This window comes from Phlebotomus papatasi, chromosome 2 (assembly GCF_024763615.1).
Source record: "Phlebotomus papatasi isolate M1 chromosome 2, Ppap_2.1, whole genome shotgun sequence".
Lineage (NCBI taxonomy): Eukaryota > Metazoa > Arthropoda > Insecta > Diptera > Psychodidae > Phlebotomus > Phlebotomus papatasi.
The window spans coordinates 93,170,555-93,194,359 of NC_077223.1; the positions used below are offsets into that span (position 1 = coordinate 93,170,555).

The following is a 23,805-nucleotide window of genomic DNA, read 5'->3' on the forward strand; positions in this document are numbered from 1 at the left end:
TAATAACTTCAAGCAAAAAAAAAACTCTTAAAAAGCCCGTGATATAGATTTTGAAAATGGTATGTACACTTTCCTTGAGGACAATAGGGTCATATATGACCCGAGGTTTTTCCGAGTTTTCACGAAATGGATTTTTTTCCTCTCTGAACTATTATATTTGATCATAAAACATTAGGAAAAACTCAATTTTACATGAATTCATCTGCTGAATAAAAGTGTGACGCGAAAGAGTTAATAATTATGTAATAAAGCTTTTTATCGAGCTTTAAAGACGTTGTTCCATTTCTAAGTTAACTTGTCCGAAATTCAGCATTGATTGAAAGTTCTTTTTATATTAAAAAAAAAGAACAAATATATTTTTAAAGGTTTTAAAAAAATATGCATTTGCACAGTTTTGTCATTGGTTACTAAAACACCACTTTTTGGTCTAAAATTTTATTGTACAGATTTTGAACATAAGTAGGAATGCAATATAATGACCCAGAAGTCATACATTACATTTTTCATTATCAATTACGACAGTTTTCTTTTAATTAATTTATTGTATTATCCAATTAATGAGTAAATAATGAATTTTGATCGTAAAATGGTTTTCAAACATTGCGTAAGCAATAAAACATAAATTAAACCACATACCTAGGCGCAATGCGATAGTAAAATTGACAAATCGAGAACACAAACAATGGTCATTACTGAATTTAATTAAAAAAAGCACTTTACGTGAATAACAAACAAATGCCAACTCTACAAAAAACGATCAAAATCGATAGCCAAAACAAACGTTATTTTTTAGGACAAATTGATAATGATAATCGATAACGTCCAGCACACTTTTTAGATCAGGAACATTTCATTAAATCAAAATTCACATGCCTTTCTTTCTCAAACGTTTGCATACGTCTATCAAATTGTTTAGTAATCAAATCAAAGTGAACTATATTAGTCGAGATGCAGCGTTGTCGTTTAAACCAGGGTCCAGGGATCGGATCTAAAATACACTGAGGCCCGAAATTAAAGTAATATACCATATTGCTGAACCTTAACGTTAAGTGGGAATCTCACTTAAGACATTACCACAGACCAGTCCTAAGACTTTCCTAAGCCAATTCTCATGTCATGATGAACATTTTACTGGGATTATACACATACAACTTCTTTAGTACAAGCCCCAGTCTACACACCCGTGACAATCATCTCTTGTTGCCGTGTGTTTTCACGGGGCTCGCAATTTTCGTGAAAATTACCGGGAAAATCCCAATTGTGATAGCATGAAAGTGCATCAGTTGTGAGATAAACATGTGCCCTATCTAATTTGATAGTGTTTTTGGAGAAATTGACTAAATAAGCTGAAATGTGATTAAAATATAATTTTGTCTAATTTTACCTGATCCCACCTGTCATTCACCATAAATCTATCTCATTCATGATCATACACTATCGCGAAAAATCTTATATATTTGTCCTACTCATTCATACACACACACTACTAAGGGGTCACTACACTTTACTGTTATTTTCTTCGTGATCTTTGCGCAAAGTGCAAGAATTCGATTGGAAATTAATAGAAAAGTGGTCTATACATGATCAAATCGCCCCATACTGGAACTTCTATTGCATACATTTGAGAAGGAGAAGAAGAAACACCAGTCTTGTATTTTGCCTCCGGAATTATTCTCCTGTCCAACGTATTAAGACGTATAAGATATCCATCGTGAACTAAAGAAAAGTGCCAAAGTGTTTAAGAAAAAATAAACTAATTTATAGAAAATTCAATCGTGAGTGGTAGAAAATGAACTAAAGTGATATTAAAGAGAGAAAAACTGTGAAAAGTATTTAATTGTCTATTATTGGCCCATCTTCTAGCATTTTCTTCCCACTTCTTCTTTACCAATCGTCTTGGAGAAAGGCACAAGAAGTACAGTTAGATATGCAGAGAGAACTTGAATTTCAGTTGGTAACGCCTTTGTACATTCAACACCTCTAAGTGATAGTACCATAGTGATCTTTATGGCGGAGGTGTAAAAGACTTTTTGTGCAAAAGACATCCTCATCAAATCAAAATCTTTTTGTACACAAAAGACACATTTTGGGTGATTGATAAGAAAAGGAGTGTATCTTTTTATGACAATCAACCGTACCTCACAGTAACTTTATCGAGATTCACCATATAGCAGTGAGGAACTTTCCAGCGACTGAAGATATTAAATAACGTGTTCAGTAATGCTATACATATTTACACTATTCATATCATTTTCCTCAATGTTTGAACCTCAGATTTTTTTTTGGTGTTGATGGTGATCATAAAATAATCATGAGTGCTAGTAGTAAATCTTAATTCTTTTTATATTCTTCATTTTACCAGGAAATTTAAGAGAAAGATATGAGGCGTGGAATTTAGTTGATTAAGCGAAAATGCATGAGCTCTTCGTAAAAGTTCTGACTAAGAGGGATCTCTCCAGAGCTGGAGATCTCTTTTCCGTGGCTGATGTTGACATTGTGAATGATCTCACAGACGTGGTAAGAATTTATATAAAGGTCAAATCAAAGTACTAGCTTTAAGGAGGAAAGGTTTTGTGATGCTTTAATAAATTAAGAACTTTTTTTTATCAACAAAAATACTCGCAATTTGATATTGATAAGTTCGATAAGTTTATTGCATTATTTCCCGACAAATAAACTTTACTAAGTCACTATATTAGAAAAGTATTTTTTTTAGAAATCATTTGTTTAAGGTTGAGATTTGTAGCGTGCCCCATAGTAAATGAATTAAATTTCATCAAATCTATTTTATAAATATTAGTCCCATTTTTGTAGAGATTAAGTTTTTTTTACTGACCAAAATTTAATATTTAACTGATCAAATTATTTTTTTTTTCAATATACTCTTTTTTTCAATTAATTGTTACAAGATTTTCATTTAATAAAGTTGAAAAAAATAAAAGATTATTTATTTATCAATCAATAGAGATTACGAAAATTTTCAATTACCCCGAGATTAATATCGTCGGTTGCGTCTACCTCTGTCGTATCTGCATTTCTTTTGTGTCAGCATTTCGCGCAAGAGGGGACATCTGTATTGTAGCTTGCACCAAATGCAGATACAAAACAAATGTAGATACGACAGAGGTAACCGCAACCGACGATATTACTCTTATTATAAACAAATGTAGTAGGACTATTGAGCCTGGAGGAGTTGGAGGGAAAAAGCCCGTCCTGACGAAGACTCTTCTAAGCCAATAGTACCAATCGCTGTTCAGCTGGGGTGGTAACTTTGAGGGGTGCTATAACGGCAGCTAACTTCAAGTTACGATATCGCTATTATTTCGCTAGGTGGAGTTGAAAACGCTCAACGAGTTACAGTAGACTCTCACTCAATCGGCTCTTTTTCAATCGGGCGTCAAATTTTGTTGACAGTTTTCACGCTTAATTATGAAGCTAATTTGCTCAAATTCGCTGTAGTTCTTCCTATTTTATCGTGATTCTTTATAATTGAGCACTTTTTGTGGAATTTACAGAGGCTTTGACGCTAAATTCTATCGCTAAACCGGATGACATTTTGCCCCATATTCACGATTGAGAGAGAGTCTACTGTATACGGAAGGCACAATCGAATCGGCTCCTCAGTCAGTCTTCACCAGTGAAGCGAGGAGGACGCCAGATTCGTCGTTTTCTTGGAATGGGCAATGGGGGCTCACTCCCGGAGACAAGCGGAGACAAGTGCTCCAACATGTTCTGGTGTGAGACCCGTAGCAATCTTGCTACACAAATAAAATCGTAACCGAAAATAACACACGAAATTCGAATACTAGAACCTGGGGCAAAATGTGACATATCGAAAACATCGAAATTCGATATTTTTCCAAAACAAAAAAAAGAAACACACTCAACTTTTTTTAACACAGATATCGTATCATGAAGAACCCTAAATGTTTAATATTTCAAAGAATTCGAGTAAGCAATATGGAAAATTGAATACTAGTAGGGAAAACCACGCTTTCCCCTAATAGTTCCCCTACTATTTACCCTTTGAGATAGAGGACAATGCTCTTCGGTATAACTAAACTGTTAATTCATTTATATATTCTTTTTTAAGTGCGTTTAGTCACATTTTGCAAAAAGCTCTGATAGTAAGTGGGGCTACCTTGAGCAGTGAGGCACCAATCAACACCCGGATAGCACCAAACAGCCGAACACTGCGATTTTTAATTAGATATTAGACTTCGTAGGATGAGACCTGTATGAATTCATAGATACTATAGGAACGCTTGTCAATTATGAAGAAGTGTTCGTCATAGTCCAAGTAATTTAAAAATAAAAATCACTGTTCGGTGATGTTCCAATTTCCCCTAAGATTTTTTCGTTTTTTATAAAAGACACTGGGCTTTACCGCAATGTTATTTAGATGTACACTGAGAAAAAAAGAGGGTGCGATTAACTTTTTCTCCTCGTAACTTTAACACTTTTTAGGTGTGAAAATATATCAACATTTTTAATGTTGATTTTACACTTTTTTAAGTGTAAAATTAACATGAGAAAGGGTAACTTTAACCCAAAATACACCTAAAAAGCATAATATTTACACCTATTTCGGATAAATAATGCAGGGTAAAATTAACATTATCTTCGAATGTTATTTAAACTTTTTAGGATTTCTCTCAGTGTAGATACTATAGGAACGCTTATCAATTATGAAGAAGTGTTCGTCATAGTCCACGTAATTTAAAAATAAAAATCACTGTTCGGTGACGTCCCAGTTTCCCCTATGATTTTTTCGTCTCTTATAAAGGACACTGGGCTTTACCGCAATGTACTTTAGCTGTACACTGAGAAAAAAAGAGGGTGCGATTAACTTTTTTTCCTCGTAACTTTAACACCTTTTAGGTGTGAAAATATATCAACATTTTTTAATGTTAATTTTACACCTTTTTAAGGGTAAAATTAACATGAAAAAAGGGCAACTTTAACCCATAATACATCTAAAAAGCATAATATTTACACCGATTTCGGATCAATAATGCAGGGTAAAATTAACATTTCTGGAATGTTATTTTAACTTTTTAGGATTTCTCTCTGTGTAGATACTGTATAGGAACGCTTGTCAATTATGAAGAAATGTTCGTCATAGTCCAAATAATTTAAAAATAAAAAACAACTGTTCGGTCACTGAGAGAAATCCGAAAAAGTTAAAATAACATTCCGGAAATGTTTATTTTACCCTGCAGTATTGATCCGAAATCGGTGTAAATATTATGCTTTTTAGGTGTATTATGGATTAAAGTAACCCTTTTTCATGTTAATTTTACCCTTAAAAAGGTGTAAAATTAACATTAAAAACTGTTGATATATTTTTACACATAAAGTGTTAAAATTATGAGGAAAAAAGGTAATAGCACCCCCGTTTTTTTCCCAGTAGTGATATCTCAGTTTCCCCTATGATTTTTTCGTTTTTTATAAAGGACACTGGGCTTCTCCGCAATGCAATTTACCAAACGATTGACAAAAATAACATTTTCTAAGCTGGTATTTTTTTTACATTTTATTACTATCAAAAACTTTTTTTCCATAATTGACCTTCTGCCAAAAAAGACATACGGGCTTTTTTAGACTATCACATGACCAGTCCCCTAAAACAAGCTAATTAACAAAAGTGGTCTTAAGAATAAAATCTCGTATTCAATAGAACAACTTTTTCTTGTGCAGCTCACACAGATTGAATTGATTATTTCGCAAGCAGATTACTTGCAAAATAAGAATGATCAATCGGTGATGGAAATTTGTGTGACACGAGTGACATCGTGCATACGTGAGACAAAGACTGTGGAGAGGCACTGTCCCGCTCTGGTAAGTCTTCTGGACTCATGCCTCAAGCAGAATCTTCAACCGTTATCCGGCGAAGATCCGCCACATGCCAAAATATCAGCCGACTTAATATCAAGCATCTTTCTCGTAAGTGTTTCACTGTGATCACCAGGTGATCTTATTTACCGCTTAATTCATCTTGTTCTCTTTTACCACCCCCCAAATCATCATTACCTAACAGAACTACAACAAGAAAACTGTAATGGAAATGGCTTTGCCAGTGGCTGTGAAATTTCTCCAAAAGGGCAATAAGGAATTGGCCAAAAATTTGGCCAGTTATCTCTCACTGGCCGCCATTGAGTATGCTTATTTGTTGAGCCCCCATGTGCAGTCCATTATAGATTCAATCCTTGCCGGCAATTATGGATTGTGTCAAATATTGCCACAAATTTATGAAGTTGCTCCACATTCCTTAGATCAGCATACACTGCTGCTCATTTCTTTGCTCAATCGCTGCGACACGCAGGAGAAATTGGCACTTCTTCAACTATTTGCATTGATTGCCAAAAATAATCCATCTGCACTGGAAGACAACATTCCCCACTTGTGTGAATCTCTACAGGAGACAGCAACAGTTTCAGCCACATTAAATGTACTACTGAAACTAGCTGAAGAGATACCGTCTCGTATTCATGATCACTTTGATAACATCAAAATAGCTGCTGAAAAGAATCCACAGACTGTGGCACTGGCATCCCAAGTCTTGGCAACTTCGGGTAAAATAAATCGAGTGAGTTTCACGCTAAAAAGCCTCAACATAAGCCAACTTTTATGCTATCTTATCCATTTCTCCTTACAGACACGTGCTCAATTTGCCCTTGATTTTGTCCTGCAACATCTACCCCACGCTGATCGTACATCACAAACCATTTTACTGAGGGAAGCAACAATGCTCTGTTCTACATATCCCATCCTCTTCACGGACAAGGTACTTGCGTGCGTCCGTCAGAGGAACAATACATCGCAGCAATCATCAATCTCAACATCACCTAGCACATCATCTGCCTCCCCAATTTCGGGCAATCAAATGTCAGGCGGGGTAACAATTGTCAAGCTCAATGTAGTTCCCGTCCAGACACCCGTCTCTGTTACGAGCAGTGGGAATTCTGTGACGACAACCGTGATAAATTCTACATCAAATGGAACGGCCACAGTCCATGTTCCGCCCCAGCCAGAAAAAACATCTCACGTCGTCACAATTCCCACATCAACAACATCACAAAATTCCAACAATGCCATGAACGGGAATACCGTAGTTTCACCTCCACACACTGGTAAGAATAATTCTAAAATTTTGTGTATCTCTTTTACATTTTCAAAAAAAAAAGCGACTTTTGTGAACCCTATTTCCAACGTTAAAAGCTCACATCGCTCATACATTGAGAAAAAGAGGGTGCGATTAACATTTTTTCCTCAGAAATTTAACACTTTTTAGGTGTAAAAATATATCAATATTTTTTAATGTTAATTTTACACCTTATTAAGGGTAAAATTAGCATGAAAAAGGGTATCTTTAACCCCTAATACACCTAAAAAGGGTAATATTTACACCGATTTTGGATCAATACTCCAGGTTAAAATTAAAATTTCCGGAATGTTATTTTAACATTTTCGGATTTCTCTCACAGTGTATGTATAGGACTACAGGGCCATGGGTCGGTTTTCTTTTAGAATTTTCGAGAATAAAATTTCACCAATTTATTAATTCATATCCAAATAAAAAAGGGATTGCAAGGCGTCCTACGCTTGGCTAAATATTCGAACTGGTGACAGTGAATGCAATACCTCAAAGACGTCAAATATTAGATGATTGCTTGTACTAGAAAGATTATAGTGCCTTACATCCCTCTAATGCCAAGTATCCTTCAAATAGGTCGATATATCCTTTGGAGGACTTTTCCAAAAAGTGGAAAAAAGGTGTATTTGCAGCATTTAATGTTAAGCGAATTTTGGAAAGGTCCAAGTGATGAACTTACACGGTAAAGCATTTTGAGCGTTTATTTAGATTAGATCATGCTGTTGCTCTTAGAATGATTAAAAGGTGTTTTGGAAAATTCCAAAATAGGAATTTATCCTTCGAAACATCAACTCCATTTTAAACGACCTCTAAAATTCTTGGCAATATTGTGAGTATACTAGCGGAAGAAAATTTGTGAATAACAATTGAAGAGATTCTTAAGATGTTGGACAACAATAATTTCATCGTATTTCGCTATTTAGAAAAACTTTGATACGCTTAAAAGCGCGATACATGGGTGCCACATTTTTTTCACTGAAAGGAATAAAGGGAACCGCATGAATTCAGGGAATGTAGGGGAGACTGGGGCACATGTAACCATTTTCGATAGATGCGAATTTGAGGTGATTTTCCAAGGACACCGTGATTTTTTGGTAAATCTTTCTTAGCTCATGTTTTACCCTTGGGTATAGGCAATTCGTCGAGGGTAATGCGGATGCTGGAAAACAATTGAGTTTTCCATAAAAATAAAATTTGTGTCACTGTGCATTTTTCTCTTTTCACAAAATACCTGGGGTAGAAGTAACCACTTTCTGGGGAGGATGTAAACACCTTTTTTCCCACCCTTGAAATTAACTTTGCACCACTCTCGATTATTTTAATTACTTAAGAGATATATAAAGACTGTATATTTTTCAAAAAATCATGACACTTTTTACAAAGAATAATTAAAATAGCAAAAAAACTAAAAGCATGCATATCAAAGACATTTTTCAATGGATTTTCCCCATATTTTGACATCATGTGACTTTTTATTTAACACAGCGCCACCAATTTTTTCGTAATCTATGAATTATAGATATTTCGCATGAAGGTCAATTTCCCGCTCTTTTACCTACTCATTTTGTGAAATTGAAATTGCCTGATTACATCTACCCCAAATGCTGTTTTCTGACCAATTATTAATTCTTTTGAAAAAATGAGAATCTCAATTTGTCTAGTAAATCCATAAATATAATCCTAAAAGATGTAGGAAAGAACTGGTATTGCTACATTTCGATTATTTTACACAGTTTTCAATTTCCAGGTGGAAATCCAAATGACCAAAATAATTGAAATAGCAACATTTTCGGGAAAAATGACTTTTATTTTTAAAGTATTAGGACTTTATTGACCAATTCATCTGTGGACATACATCTCCATGGTATCTATGAATGCTTATGGGTTTTATCCTCTGGAGTCTTAAAATTAATGAAAAAAATTACAGTATTTACATCTACCCCAGTTTACTACTGCCCCAGTTCCCCCTAGACATTTCTCTACTGATATGCTGCAATGAAGAAATTTTTCTGGATCAATTGGTGGCAGGTGATGAGAAATAGATCTAATATAACAACATACAGCGGACAAAATCTTTAAAAAAACAGCCAACTTTCTTGAAAAAGCCAATTTGCATAAATTGTAAATTTGATGGGATTCCAGGAAAATTAATCACTTTGAGCTACTCCAATGCGAATAAACAGTCGTAGAAGATAAGCACTGTACCTAATTCGTTATATTCACTGGGCTTGATTAATAAAAACGTCCGATTTTGGCTAAAAGAAAGAGCATGATCTTCCAAAATGACAACACTAAATTGTGCGTCTAATAACAGACGCTGCCAAAATTACAGGAGTTGCAATGGGAAATTCTCCAGAACTTGGAATATTCTTCAGATATTGACCTTTCAGAATATCATTTTTTCCAATCTCTGCACAATAGATTGGTGTGCAAAATATGAATTCTGTTCAAGTTGTTAAAAACGACCTTCCGAGCTTTTCTCAATAAAAAACAGGCTCTTCCTTAAAAAGTGGAATTGATAAGCTTATACATCTTTCGAGAACAAGTGTTAAGATCAATGGAGACTATATCCTGGATTATACAAATAATATTTCTAAAAGAAAATATCTGTTGAAATTTGGGAGTCCTACGAATTATAAATTATATATGAATTATATATTACAGTAGACTCTTCGATATCCAGCACTTCGATATCCGGGTGACAGCTGCCAAACACTGGCGGTTGATATATTCAAAATTATTTTCACTAAACATGAAGTTTGTCCAGAGTGAATTAAAGTATTATTAACATTGTATCGAAGTTTTTAATACATAATTGTGATAAAAAATGAAACATAAGCACACCATGAAGAAAATTCTCTTTTTCTTTGTCAGACAGAAAATAAATTCACACTGCACAAAATAGAAAAACCGTTGATCATTCAAAAAACCTAAATGTCATTTTGTCCCCCAGTCAGCCGGATATCGAAGAGTCTACTGTATATAGAATATCGATTCTCGACTTATTTTCAATCGATTTGAACCAATCATACACATAAAACACTTAAAAAATTGCCTAAAGTAGCTGAGGAGTAATACAATTCATCTTCGGATAAAAATTGCTTATCGGTTCATAACCAGTACAAAACCGGTTAAGAACCGATTGGAAAATGTTCAGTCTTGTCAGAAATTCCAAGACCTTTCCAATGAGTTCAAAGATATGAACCCATCCAGTTGACGCTCTCTAGTCTTTCAACCTCTGACATTGAAAAACCGTTATTAGGAATGATCACCTAGGCAAATCGCTCCTAGGCACGCCTCTAAAATATATCAAAAATGGAAAAAATCGCACAATGCGTGTTCAAGCAATCCCAAAAATATATAGGTTTGAAGGGAAAGAGACCTCATTCGGTTAAGTGATAGAATACTCTCTCTATGATGCAAGTATCCCAGGTTCGTATCCCTTTTAGATCACAAGGAATTTTTCTGGCGTTAAAGTTGTTCGAATTGCATCCAGTGAGTTTGCTGTACTTGATTCCACTGGGCATGGGACTGACAACCTCATCCCGTACAAGAAAAAAATAATAATGCATGTCTAGAAATCCCCTTGCGGGAAGGTTTAAGTTCCTCTATAGAACGCTGTGCCATCATTATTATTATTGTAAGGAGATATTTCGTCCATATATATACGAAAATACCATTGGATCATTTCTAATAACAGTTTTCAAAGTTTTCAAGGTCAAAGGTTAAAAACGCTTTAGAGAGTGTATTTCTTATCCGAATGATATCATGTTTCGACTTGTTGAAAGGTCTTAGAATTTCTGACAAGACTGAAGCGGATTCAATCGGTTATGGACCAGATATGATCTGATTACGAACCGATAACTAATAAACTAACTAAACTAAACTAACTAAGCCATTTTGGGCGATCTTTTCAATGATTTATGAATCGTTTCAAATCGGTTGTGAACCGATAAACGGTAAATAATACGAAAATATTTTTGAGGCATTGCATCCAATTCACGAACTCGAGCATTTCGCAAAACCTGGGACGCTATGCCACCCTTTTTTTTAATAAAATTCAACTTCAGTCGAAGTTGAATTAAACATGGTTTTGAATGAAACATGACTAAGTTTTATGTTGCTTACTCAAAACTTGTTCAAAAGATTCAATACTGCGAAATATAGAATTTTAAGAAGCTTGAGAATTCTAAAGTGATGCTTTTTGTTTACGAAAAGGCTACACTCGTCGTGCAAAATTGGGTGATTCACGGAGTACGGGACGCCTTCATTCCACCGGGAATACTCATCGGAGTATGACACGACTTAATATTGCCGGTGGATCTGTAGGTGGACTGCACAAAAGTATGACTCGTCTCAGTTCATCTCAGCAAATAAACCAACAACAGAATAATACATCCAATCCCAACAATGTCAACACCAATTCCAGTGGGAGTGTATCCCAAATTAATGGCGTGAGTGCCACAGGCCCAAGCTACGTCACACCTGTGCCCCCACTCAGCAGCAATGTCATCATAACAGGTCACAACAAATGGGGCATTCCCTCAACCAAGATCACCTCAGGTGGCGTCACAGTGACCACAAGTCCACCTCGGGGAGTTCGGCCTCATTCACAGGGCCTCAGCACCCTACTGGGCTCCAGTGGTGGCCTAGGTTCAATCACCAGTCAGAGCAATAGTGTATCTGTACAACATGCATCTCCAGCACCATCATCGGCTGGCACTAGCTCCTTCCAGCAATCGGTAATGACTCTGCCCATCAACACACTTTCGTCAAATGCCGTGGGCAGCAATCAAGTATCCGTCTCTGGGCCAGTAACTGTCACATCACGACGAAACGACAATACGAGTATCACACTCCTCAATGCCAATCATCATTCTACCAATCAGGTAAAAACCAAACTATTTCCAATATCACCTTCAAAAAGGAAAAAAGTCTAAAGGAAAATCTTCAATTTCAGAGGATGAGTGTTTTTGAACCCTGTCCAGAACGAGACACCATCCAACATTTCTCAGAGAAACACTTTGATAAGATTAAAGTGTATATTGAAAGTGTTGAGCAGCGATTGCCTCCAGCAGCGAAATGCACAATTGAAGGTAAGTAAATAAGCAATACACTTAAAATCGCATTTTAACGTTAAAGATGAAAGCGTCATTACCGGAAATTGGAAAAATTTAGTAAGGTTTTAAAAGTTGCAAAACTTGAATTTGAAGAAAAAAGTTCTTCAATTAAAGTTACAATCGTTATAATTTGAAAGATATGAGTCACTTCCCCTCTTCAAAATGGGGACGTGACACAGGGTGTTCGTAGAGAGACGGATCACTCTTGACTGGATCGAGAAAATGGAAGCATGAAGCTCTATGTTCTGAGCCCAGTTCTCGGAATTCAGAAAGAGCAATAGACATAATCAATCAATGGTAAAAATAAAAGGATAAAATTGATCCTTTTGCAAAGGATGGATCAAATTAACATCTTCTATTATGATTAGTGCATTCAGAGTCCGAAATTTGATCCATCCTTTGCAAAAAATTCAAATTTAGATCAATTTGATCCTTTTATTTTTATCAGCGATATAATCTTATTTTGTATTTCGTCATTACCAGAGCTAGAGGACAAACGATTACAGATAGTGACTTGACGTATTTGGAGGACCCCACCACATAAAGCATGAATTTCATACAACTCATTACAACCCGTATTTTTCCATACTTTCTAATCACATTCATTGTTGCCACACCCATTCCCTTCCTCTTTAATATCGAGTTTCTTGGGATATTTTTTTTGTTTGTCGTTTAGACCAAATAAGACAACAACAAGAATAACCTTGAATTATTCCTGCTAATAAGTTTCCAAGGTCAAATATTAAAACGACTCTAAATCTGTTAAGGAAACTTTGAATTCGTTGGAAAGATCTTGAAAGTCCTTGACAAGTCTCAACCGATTTCAATCGGTTATGATCCTACAATTAATTTTTGACCGAAATGTAATTGAATTGTGAATTGTGAATAAATAGTAAAAGGTGAATGGGGGAGCTTAGAAAGAAAAAGATTTTTTCCAAAGCTTTCCAAAAAAAAAGTTCTAAAACAATTTTGAACATGTTTTTGAAGCGTTTCCAATCGGTTAAGAACCGATAAACACCGGGAAAAACTTTGCTATAAAATTAATAATAATGGGAGAAACGTCTAATAAATGTCTCATTTATTAGTATTAGACCCATAAAAGCCGATAAGGACCTCTACACATAAGGGAACAATTTTCCTCAAAAATTGCATTTTTGATAGAATTTCGACGTTTCCACCTACAGCATTGTAGGTATTTCTTTCGAAAAAGCATTTTTGAGGAAAATTGCTCCCAGAAGCAAGGCTTAAAGACACCTCGATCATGATTACCGTAGATGGGAATGATTTTGCCCTCTATGGGGGTAGCTTTACTACCTTACTGTTGGAAAGCTTTTCTTTAATTCTAGCACTTTAAGAAGGGCCTTTACCAATCAGGCATAGCAGATAGGATCAGTGAATACTTTTTAAATGCTATAGCACTAGTCTTTACTGATCCTACATACCGTGCCCGATCAGGAAAGATCATTCTAAAGCGTTAGAATTGATATATCTGGCGAGAGAAAGACTTTTTGTTGGGTTGGCCTCTTAACTACTTTATTACTTACTACTTTATTACTTTTTACGAAAAATATTGTGGTAAAATCACAAGCATCTACCGTAATAAAAATCCCAGTTTATTAAAACTTAATATTGCTGGTCTGAATATTTTCCTAGCGATTATTATAAGATGTGTATTAGTTACATTTGATTCGATCAATTCACAGAAAAAAAATATTTTGTAAAAATGTTCGTAAATGTTTGTGAATTCCTATGGGGGAGTTACGAAATGCTCGTGAATCGTATAACCCACAAACAAGTTCGTAAAAGTTTGTACTTTTTTCACAAACATTGTTCGCAACATGATCATTTGACGAATATTTTTTGTACTTTTACAAACATTTGTTCGTAAATTTTCGTAAACACACAAAAAATGTTCGTAAAAATTTATCATTTGTTCGTATTTTTTTTCCTTACGAACATTTTACGAACAAATGACAAAATTTTACGAACATTTTTTGTGTGTTTACAAACGTTTACGAACAAATGTCTGTAAAAGTACAAAAAAAATACTTGTCAAGTGATCATGTTACGAACAATGTTTGTGAAAAAAGTACAAACTTTTAGGAACTTGTTTGTGGGTTATACGATTCACGAGCATTTCGTAACTCCCCCATAGGAATTCACAAACATTTACGAACATTTTTACAAAATATTTTCTTTCATGTAACCTTTAAGAAACATGTCGCAATATCGCATGAATATCTATTTTTCGTTTGAAAAAAATTAAATTTATGGATTAATTACCGATTTCAAAAATTTCAAAACTTAGGTAGGTCTGTAAAAAATTGCAAAGTTATATGGAAAGGAGGTGGACACTTTTGGAATATTGATTATCCATGAATTTTGTTAAAATTCTGTCAAAACCATGTTGATTACTAATTTGACAAAAATTTTTCTCATATTTTATATGGAAAAACATCCTTTTGACCAACTTTTAACAAGATCCAGTTGCCCGTCGAATTAGCAAAACTTGTCCATATTCTGTATGGAAGAACATCCTTTGACAAACTTTCTTGTTAATTGACAGAGCTTTTTTTGTAGAATAGAATAGAATTTTTACTTTGGGAAAATGCAGTATTCAAAAAGGTTGGCGACATTTTCAAGCTGACCCTGCATAAAATATTTAGTATTTGAGTTTATGCAATGCAAGATATTCGATAAAACAAAAGAGAATTTCAAGACCGTAATTTCTTTCCAATTTCAGAGCGTCGTTCAAAGAAATTCGCAAAGCTCCACTTTGCTTGCCAAGCCCGTGGTCCCCATTGTCTGTACTCCAAAACTTTCTTCACGATGCGAACACGAAATCCCAAGACATGGATTCATTTAATGTTTCTCGATCAGCAATCACGAGCCCAAACAGCCCTAAGTAGCCGAGATCCTGCCGTTAGTAGCCTCCGGCATTGTTGGGATATTCTCAAATGTGAAAATAAATCATTTGTGACACTGGCCACGAGTGCCTTTCCCTCTACAAAGGATACAGACGCTCTGGTTAATGAACTAAGGAATTCGGGCTTCTTTGACGTGTTCGAACTGGGACCAGTCAATGGGAATTCAACAAATGGTAGAACAAGTTCTGAGGATTTACAACTCCAATGGGGCTGCTTCCTTTGCAATCATCCCGAGAAAGCAATGGGATTCCTGCAAGGAAACACACAGCCGGTGATTGAGGGTCAATTGAAAGAGAAAAAGGGAAAATGGCGTCTTTTTAGACGCTGGAGAACACGATACTTTACACTATCTGGCGCGCATTTATCCTGCAAGGGTTCTGTAAGTTCTTAGACTTGCCTTTTTAATGTTCTTTCTCCAGGCATTACTCTAAATGCGAACTTTGTCTTTTTCAGAGTGGCGGAGAAAGCATTGATATCAATCAAATACGTTCCTTAAAAGTATCACGAGGTGCTAGAAATATTCCCAAAGCCTTTGAAATCTTCACAGGAGATCAAACATTAATTTTGAAGCCGAAAGATGGCAAAAATGCTGAAGAGTGGGTTCAGTGCCTTAGCATTGTTGTGGCCACATCACAGGCCAGAGATCAACCCTCGAATAAGACAAATAGTCTGCCTGCGAGGAGCATAGGAAATAGCCGGACGGCCTTCTAATATAATCTTTTATGATTTATCTAAAGAAAGTGCGCTATTCTCTTATCACATGTGCTTCCAATATGTATTGTTAACATGGAATAATATTTTTTATTAATATACATATTTTGAATTTATGCAAATGTTTTATTTCTCATCTAATTCACAATTGCTAAAAATTAGCTTACCGTCCTCAGTTGACTGATTTTACAGTGAAACTGTAAGAGATATTGGCTTACGGTTTTCAATAAACGTCAGATTAGAAGATAAACATCTTAAATTCACTCCCATCTCAGGACGGGATCCATACTAATCCTATCAAGATTAAGATAGATTAGGTTGTTAACAAATTATTAATACGCCTTATGACTTTTTATCTGTGGAACGATGTCCCCTCGGCCGCGTAGCGAAATATGAGGGATATTAGGTGAGATTCTTAATAATCTCACCTACTATAATCCTAACAAAATTTCATGTCGTCCGATCGAGCTCAAACTTGGCCAAAATGTGTTTCGCCACTTCCTGATCACGAATATATATGTGGCTATTTTACGTTCCCGGCCGGCCGGCTGGCCGCTCTTTGGAGCTTAATAGCTCCTAAACTAAAAAAGGGACAGATAATCCTAACCGGCTTATGTAGGTGAGATTCTTAACGTGAGCTAACTCGGAGTGCATGCAAATTCGATTTAGAGCTGAAGTTGGGAGACGCCATTCAGTTATCTTGAATCAAATTCGTGAAATTATACAAATTTTGTATTTAAACCAAAATATCAAGGATTTGGATGAACTGGCAGAAAAGTGATATATGGGTGAAATGTAGACCAGAATGTTCTCTATAATTTTCTCATAGAACATGATCTCATCGATTACTCAGAAGCCAAGATAAGCGAGGTTTTTTGTTTCTTAACTCGTTTTTTCATCCAGAGTGCCCCAAGTAGTCATTTGTTGAACTTCAACTATTTCAAAGAATTGTTGTATTTTGTGGGACTTTCCATTTAAACCCCTATTTTAAGTGTCTCGGTGGAGTAGAGGCAGTCAAATTGGCATCTGAGTGATTTCAAAGCGTTATTATTGGAAAAATCAATTTTTTCACACTTAAACGGCAAAATCGGAGTGATAGCGTAGTCTGAGTGGAAAATGATGTATGGACGAAATGTAGAGACAAATGTCCTCTACAATTATGTCGAAGTAATCATCAAAATCGGTTCAGCGACAGTCGAGATAATTGAGGTTATGTGATATTGAAATTGGTTTTTCGACTGTGGCGCCCCTGGTGTTGGTCCCACGAAGTTCAAATATTCTAGAAAGTTGTAGCATTTGGTGAGATCTTTCGTTTAAGCCCTCATTCATCAAAATCGGTCACATGGAACCGGAGATATGATTTTTTGAATTTTGTGAACTTTGACCCCTCATATCTCCGGTTCTATTGAAACCACAGCGCACATACGCACCATTTTGGAAACGTCCTAGACTGGACTACAACATACTAAAATTTCATTAACTTGCACAATGCCGTTTTTGAGAAAAGTGACTTTGAATTTCGATGAATTTTGACGCTATCACAGCGCCACCTGTGGTGACTTTTTGAACTTCCATCTGAAAGTGCTCGTCGAGACGAAACCAAAAAGGTAAAATTTAGGTCGCTATGTTAATTAGAACCGGAGATAGAGGCCGGTCAATGTTCGAACTTTGACCCCTTATAGCTCGGGTCAGGGGTTATGGATCGACTTAAGGTTTTTTTTGTTTGATAGGTATAATCAACGGCTACAACATACTAAATTTTCAGCCCGATGCACAATGGAATTTTTGAGTTATTTAACTTTTAAGATTTAAAAATTTTCTTTTTAAAAAAAGCGCCCCTAGCGGTGGTTTTATGAACTTGCGATGTTAGAAGGGAAAGTGGCATTTCACGAGAGCTTTCCAAAAAGCCCTCACTTTTTAAATTCTGACAATTAGAACCGGAGTTATGGCCATTTTAAGAAATTTTTTTTGGACCCTTATAGCTCGGGTCAGGGGGGTCGGGGGACCTTAAGTTTGGTATTGATGGAAAGCTCTAAGGCCCAGCTATAACATACTAAAATTTGAGTCCGCTGAATGCCATAGGGGTGGAGCTATTGAGAAAACAAAAAAAGGGGGGTCTTCAAAATGGCGGAAGGAGGGGTGGGGGGTGGGGGGTCTATGCACCAAGTTGCAATTTTCACCCGATATATAACCTTTGCCGAAAACCGCAAGTCGATATCTTTTTTAGTTTAGGAGCTATTAAGCTCCAAAGAGCGGCCGGCCGGCCGGCCGGCCGGGAACGTAACTTAGCCACATATATATTCGGAATCAGGAAGTGGCGAAACACATTTTGGCCAAATTTGAGGTCGATCGGACGACATGAAATTTTGTTAGGATTATAGTAGGTGAGATTTTGTTAAGAATCTCACCTAATATATCCACTTGCGGTTTTCGGCAAAGGTTATATATCGGGTGAAAATTGCAACTTGGTGCATTGACTCCCCACCCCCCACCCCTCCTACCACCATTTTGAATACCCCCTTTTTTTGTTTTCTCAATAGCTCAGCCCCTATGGCATCGAGCGGGCTCAAATTTTAGAATGTTATAGCTGGGCCTTAGGGCTTTCCATCAATACCAAACTTAAGGTCCCACGACCCCCCTGACCCGAGCTATAAGGGTCCAAAATTCTTAAAATGGCTATAACTCCGGTTCTAATTGTCATATTTTAAAAAGTGAGGGCTTTTTGGAAAGCTTTCATGAAATGCCACTTCTCCTTCTAACATTACAAGTTCATAAAACCACCGCTAGGGGCGCTAATTTTAAAAAGAAGATTTTTCAATTTTATAAATTAAATAACTCAAAAATTCCATTGTGCATCGCGCTGAAATTTTAGTATGTTGTAGCCGATGATTATACCTATCAAACAAAAAAATACTTAAGTCGATCCATAACCCCTGACCCCAGCCATAAGGGGTCAAAATTCGAACACTGACCGGCCTCTATCTCCGGTACTAATTAAGTTAAGTTAAGTTAAGGTTCTAATTAGACCCCCCAAAGTTGGCATCAAAAAAAATTTTTTTAGGCATATTTTGTATGCAAATCTTTAAACGCGAATATCTCCTAAACTAGAAGAGATAGACCCCCCAAGGTTGGCATAAAAAAAATTTTTTAGGCATATTTTGTATGCAAATCTTTAAACGCGAATATCTCCTAAACTAGAAGAGATAGACCCCCCAAAGTTGCCATAAAAAATTTTTTTTAGGCATATTTTGTATGCAAATCTTTAAACGCGAATATCTCCTAAACTAGAAGAGATAGACCCCCCAAAGTTGGCATCAAAAAAAATTTTTTTAGGCATATTTTGTATGCAAATCTTTAAACGCGAATATCTCCTAAACTAGAAGAGATAGACCCCCCAAAGTTGGCATAAAAAAATTTTTTTAGGCATATTTTGTATGCAAATCTTTAAACGCGAATATCTCCTAAACTAGAAGAGATAGACCCCCCAAAGTTGGCATAAAAAAAAATTTTTAGGCATATTTTGTATGCAAATCTTTAAACGCGAATATCTCCTAAACTAGAAGAGATAGACCCCCCAAAGTTGGCATAAAAAAAATTTTTTAGGCATATTTTGTATGCAAATCTTTAAACGCGAATATCTCCTAAACTAGAAGAGATAGACCCCCCAAAGTTGGCATAAGAAAAATTTTTTAGGCATTTTTTGTATGCAAATCTTTAAACGCGAATATCTCCTAAACTAGAAGAGATAGACCCCCCAAAGTTGGCATCAAAAAAAATTTTTAGGCATATTTTGTATGCAAATCTTTAAACGCGAATATCTCCTAAACTAGAAGAGATAGACCCCCCAAAGTTGGCATCAAAAAAAATTTTTAGGCATATTTTGTATGCAAATCTTTAAACGCGAATATCTCCTAAACTAGAAGAGATAGACCCCCCAAAGTTGGCATCAAAAAAAATTTTTAGGCATATTTTGTATGCAAATCTTTAAACGCGAATATCTCCTAAACTAGAAGAGATAGACCCCCCAAAGTTGGCATAAGAAAAATTTTTTAGGCATTTTTTGTATGCAAATCTTTAAACGCGAATATCTCCTAAACTAGAAGAGATAGACCCCCCAAAGTTGGCATCAAAAAAAATTTTTAGGCATATTTTGTATGCAAATCTTTAAACGCGAATATCTCCTAAACTAGAAGAGATAGACCCCCCAAAGTTGGCATCAAAAAAAATTTTTAGGCATATTTTGTATGCAAATCTTTAAACGCGAATATCTCCTAAACTAGAAGAGATAGACCCCCCAAAGTTGGCATAAAAAAATTTTTTTAGGCATATTTTGTATGCAAATCTTTAAACGCGAATATCTCCTAAACTAGAAGAGATAGACCCCCCAAAGTTGGCATAAAAAAAAATTTTTAGGCATATTTTGTATGCAAATCTTTAAACGCGAATATCTCCTAAACTAGAAGAGATAGACCCCCCAAAGTTGGCATAAAAAAAATTTTTTAGGCATATTTTGTATGCAAATCTTTAAACGCGAATATCTCCTAAACTAGAAGAGATAGACCCCCCAAAGTTGGCATAAGAAAAATTTTTTAGGCATTTTTTGTATGCAAATCTTTAAACGCGAATATCTCCTAAACTAGAAGAGATAGACCCCCCAAAGTTGGCATCAAAAAAAATTTTTTTAGGCATATTTTGTATGCAAATCTTTAAACGCGAATATCTCCTAAACTAGAAGAGATAGACCCCCCAAAGTTGGCATAAAAAAAATTTTTTTAGGCATATTTTGTATGCAAATCTTTAAACGCGAATATCTCCTAAACTAGAAGAGATAGACCCCCCAAAGTTGGCATAAAAAAAATTTTTTTTAGGCATATTTTGTATGCAAATCTTTAAACGCGAATATCTCCTAAACTAGAAGAGATAGACCCCCCAAAGTTGGCATAAAAACATTTTTTTAGGCATATTTTGTATGCAAATCTTTAAACGCGAATATCTCCTAAACTAGAAGAGATAGACCCCCCAAAGTTGGCATCAAAAAATTTTTTTTAGGCATATTTTGTATGCAAATCTTTAAACGCGAATATCTCCTAAACTAGAAGAGATAGACCCCCCAAAGTTGGCATCAAAAAAAATTTTTTTTAGGCATATTTTGTATGCAAATCTTTAAACGCGAATATCTCCTAAACTAGAAGAGATAGACCCCCCAAAGTTGGCATCAAAAAAACAAAATCTTAGGCATATTTTGTATGCAAATCTTTAAACGCGAATATCTCCTAAACTAGAAGAGATAGACCCCCCAAAGTTGGCATCAAAAAAAATTTTTCAGGCATATTTTGCATGCAAATCTTTAAACGCAAATATCTCCTAAACTAGAAGAGATAGACCCCCCAAAGTTGGCATCAAAAAAATTTTTTTAGGCATATTTTGTATGCAAATCTTTAAACGCGAATATCTCCTAAACTAGAAGAGATAGACCCCCCAAAGTTGGCATCAAAAAAAAATTTTTCAGGCATATTTTGCATGCAAATCTTTAAACGCAAATATCTCCTAAACAAGAAGAGATAGACCCCCCAAAGTTGGCATCAAAAAAACAAAATCTTAGGCATATTTTGTATGCAAATCTTTAAACGCGAATATCTCCTAAACTAGAAGAGATAGACCCCCCAAAGTTGGCATCAAAAAAAAAATTTTCAGGCATATTTTGCATGCAAATCTTTAAACGCGAATATCTCCTAAACTAGAAGAGATAGACCCCCCAAAGTTGGCATCAAAAAAATTTTTTTAGGCATATTTTGTATGCAAATCTTTAAACGCGAATATCTCCTAAACTAGAAGAGATAGACCCCCCAAAGTTGGCATAAAAAAAATTTTTTTTAGGCATATTTTGTATGCAAATCTTTAAACGCGAATATCTCCTAAACTAGAAGAGATAGACCCCCCAAAGTTGGCATCAAAAAAAAAATTTTTAGACATATTTTGTATGCAAATCTTTAAAAGCGAATATCTCCTAAACTAGAAGAGATAGACCCCCCAAAGTTGGCATCAAAAAAACAAAATCTTAGGCATATTTTGTATGCAAATCTTTAAACGCGAATATCTCCTAAACTAGAAGAGATAGACCCCCCAAAGTTGGCATCAAAAAAAGATTTTTCAGGCATATTTTGCATGCAAATCTTTAAACGCGAATATCTCCTAAACTAGAAGAGATAGACCCCCCAAAGTTGGCATCAAAAAAAATTTTTTTAGACATATTTTGTATGCAAATCTTTAAAAGCGAATATCTCCTAAACTAGAAGAGATAGACCCCCCAAAGTTGGCATCAAAAAAACAAAATCTTAGGCATATTTTGTATGCAAATCTTTAAACGCGAATATCTCCTAAACTAGAAGAGATAGACCCCCCAAAGTTGGCATAAAAAAAATTTTTTTAGGCATATTTTGTATGCAAATCTTTAAACGCGAATATCTCCTAAACTAGAAGAGATAGACCCCCCAAAGTTGGCATAAAAAAATTTTTTAGGCATATTTTGTATGCAAATCTTTAAACGCGAATATCTCCTAAACTAGAAGAGATAGACCCCCCAAAGTTGGCATAAAAAAAATTTTTTAGGCATTTTTTGTATGCAAATCTTTAAACGCGAATATCTCCTAAACTAGAAGAGATAGACCCCCCAAAGTTGGCATCAAAAAAAATTTTTTTAGACATATTTTGTATGCAAATCTTTAAACGCGAATATCTCCTAAACTAGAAGAGATAGACCCCCCAAAGTTGGCATCAAAAAAATTTTTTTAGGCATATTTTGTATGCAAATCTTTAAACGCGAATATCTCCTAAACTAGAAGAGATAGACTCCCCAAAGTTGGCATCAAAAAAAATTTTTTTAGGCATATTTTGTATGCAAATCTTTAAACGCGAATATCTCCTAAACTAGAAGAGATAGACCCCCCAAAGTTGGCATCAAAAAAAAAATTTTCAGGCATATTTTGCATGCAAATCTTTAAACGCAAATATCTCCTAAACTAGAAGAGATAGACCCCCCAAAGTTGGCATCAAAAAAAATTTTTTTAGACATATTTTGTATGCAAATCTTTAAACGCGAATATCTCCTAAACTAGAAGAGATAGACCCCCCAAAGTTGGCATCAAAAAAAATTTTTTCAGGCATATTTTGTATGCAAATCTTTAAACGCGAATATCTCCTAAACTAGAAGAGATAGACCCCCCAAAGTTGGCATCAAAAAAACAAAATTTTAGGCATATTTTGTATGCAAATCTTTAAACGCAAATATCTCCTAAACTAGAAGAGATAGACCCCCCAAAGTTGGCATCGAAAAAAAATTTTTTAGACATATTTTGTATGCAAATCTTTAAACGCGAATATCTCCTAAACTAGAAGAGATAGACCCCCCAAAGTTGACATCAAAAAAAATTTTTTTATGCATATTTTGTATGCAAATCTTTAAACGCGAATATCTCCTAAACTAGAAGAGATAGACCCCCCAAAGTTGGCATCAAAAAATATTTTTTTAGGCATATTTTGTATGCAAATCTTTAAACGCGAATATCTCCAAAACTAGAAGAGATAGACCCCCCAAAGTTGGCATCAAAAAAAAATTTTTTTAGACATATTTTGTATGCAAATCTTTAAACGCGAATATCTCCTAAACTAGAAGAGATAGACCCCCCAAAGTTGGCATCAAAAAAAATTTTTTTTAGGCATATTTTGTATGCAAATCTTTAAACGCGAATATCTCCTAAACTAGAAGAGATAGACCCCCCAAAGTTGGCATCAAAAAAAATTTTTTTAGGCATATTTTGTATGCAAATCTTTAAACGCGAATATCTCCTAAACTAGAAGAGATAGACCCCCCAAAGTTGGCATCAAAAAAAAT

At 35.3% G+C, this 23,805-nt stretch overlaps 2 protein-coding genes across 3 annotated transcripts in view; one reads left to right on the forward strand and one right to left on the reverse strand.

Annotated features, from left to right (window-relative positions):
* Window positions 1-23,805, reverse strand: part of LOC129802423 (uncharacterized) — a 172,343-nt gene that overhangs the window by 98,423 nt on the left and 50,115 nt on the right. The window lies entirely within an intron of this gene.
* Window positions 1,163-16,030, forward strand: LOC129802433 (protein melted). 2 transcript variants are annotated; one of them, XM_055848236.1, is made up of 10 exons: window positions 1,536-1,775; window positions 1,864-2,217; window positions 2,363-2,517; window positions 5,701-5,946; window positions 6,041-6,589; window positions 6,659-7,133; window positions 11,375-12,045; window positions 12,117-12,252; window positions 15,020-15,582; window positions 15,657-16,030. In XM_055848236.1, the coding sequence occupies exons 3-10, from the start codon at window positions 2,413-2,415 to the stop codon at window positions 15,912-15,914; spliced, it is 3,003 nt and encodes a 1,000-aa protein (XP_055704211.1). In that variant the 5' UTR covers window positions 1,536-1,775; window positions 1,864-2,217; window positions 2,363-2,412; the 3' UTR covers window positions 15,915-16,030. The 2 variants fall into 2 exon arrangements, with proteins under 2 accessions (XP_055704210.1, XP_055704211.1); XM_055848235.1 differs by lacking the exons at window positions 1,536-1,775; window positions 1,864-2,217 and adding an exon at window positions 1,163-1,353.

Bases quoted from the DNA above. Each gene is read 5' to 3' on its own strand.
- LOC129802433 (XM_055848235.1), top strand. From the start codon at position 2,413: ATGCATGAGCTCTTCGTAAAAGTTCTGACTAAGAGGGATCTCTCCAGA. The intron at 5,947-6,040 runs GTAAGTGTTTCA...ATTACCTAACAG, and splicing joins TAATATCAAGCATCTTTCTC to AACTACAACAAGAAAACTGT. The intron at 12,253-15,019 runs GTAAGTAAATAA...TTCCAATTTCAG, and splicing joins AGCGAAATGCACAATTGAAG to AGCGTCGTTCAAAGAAATTC.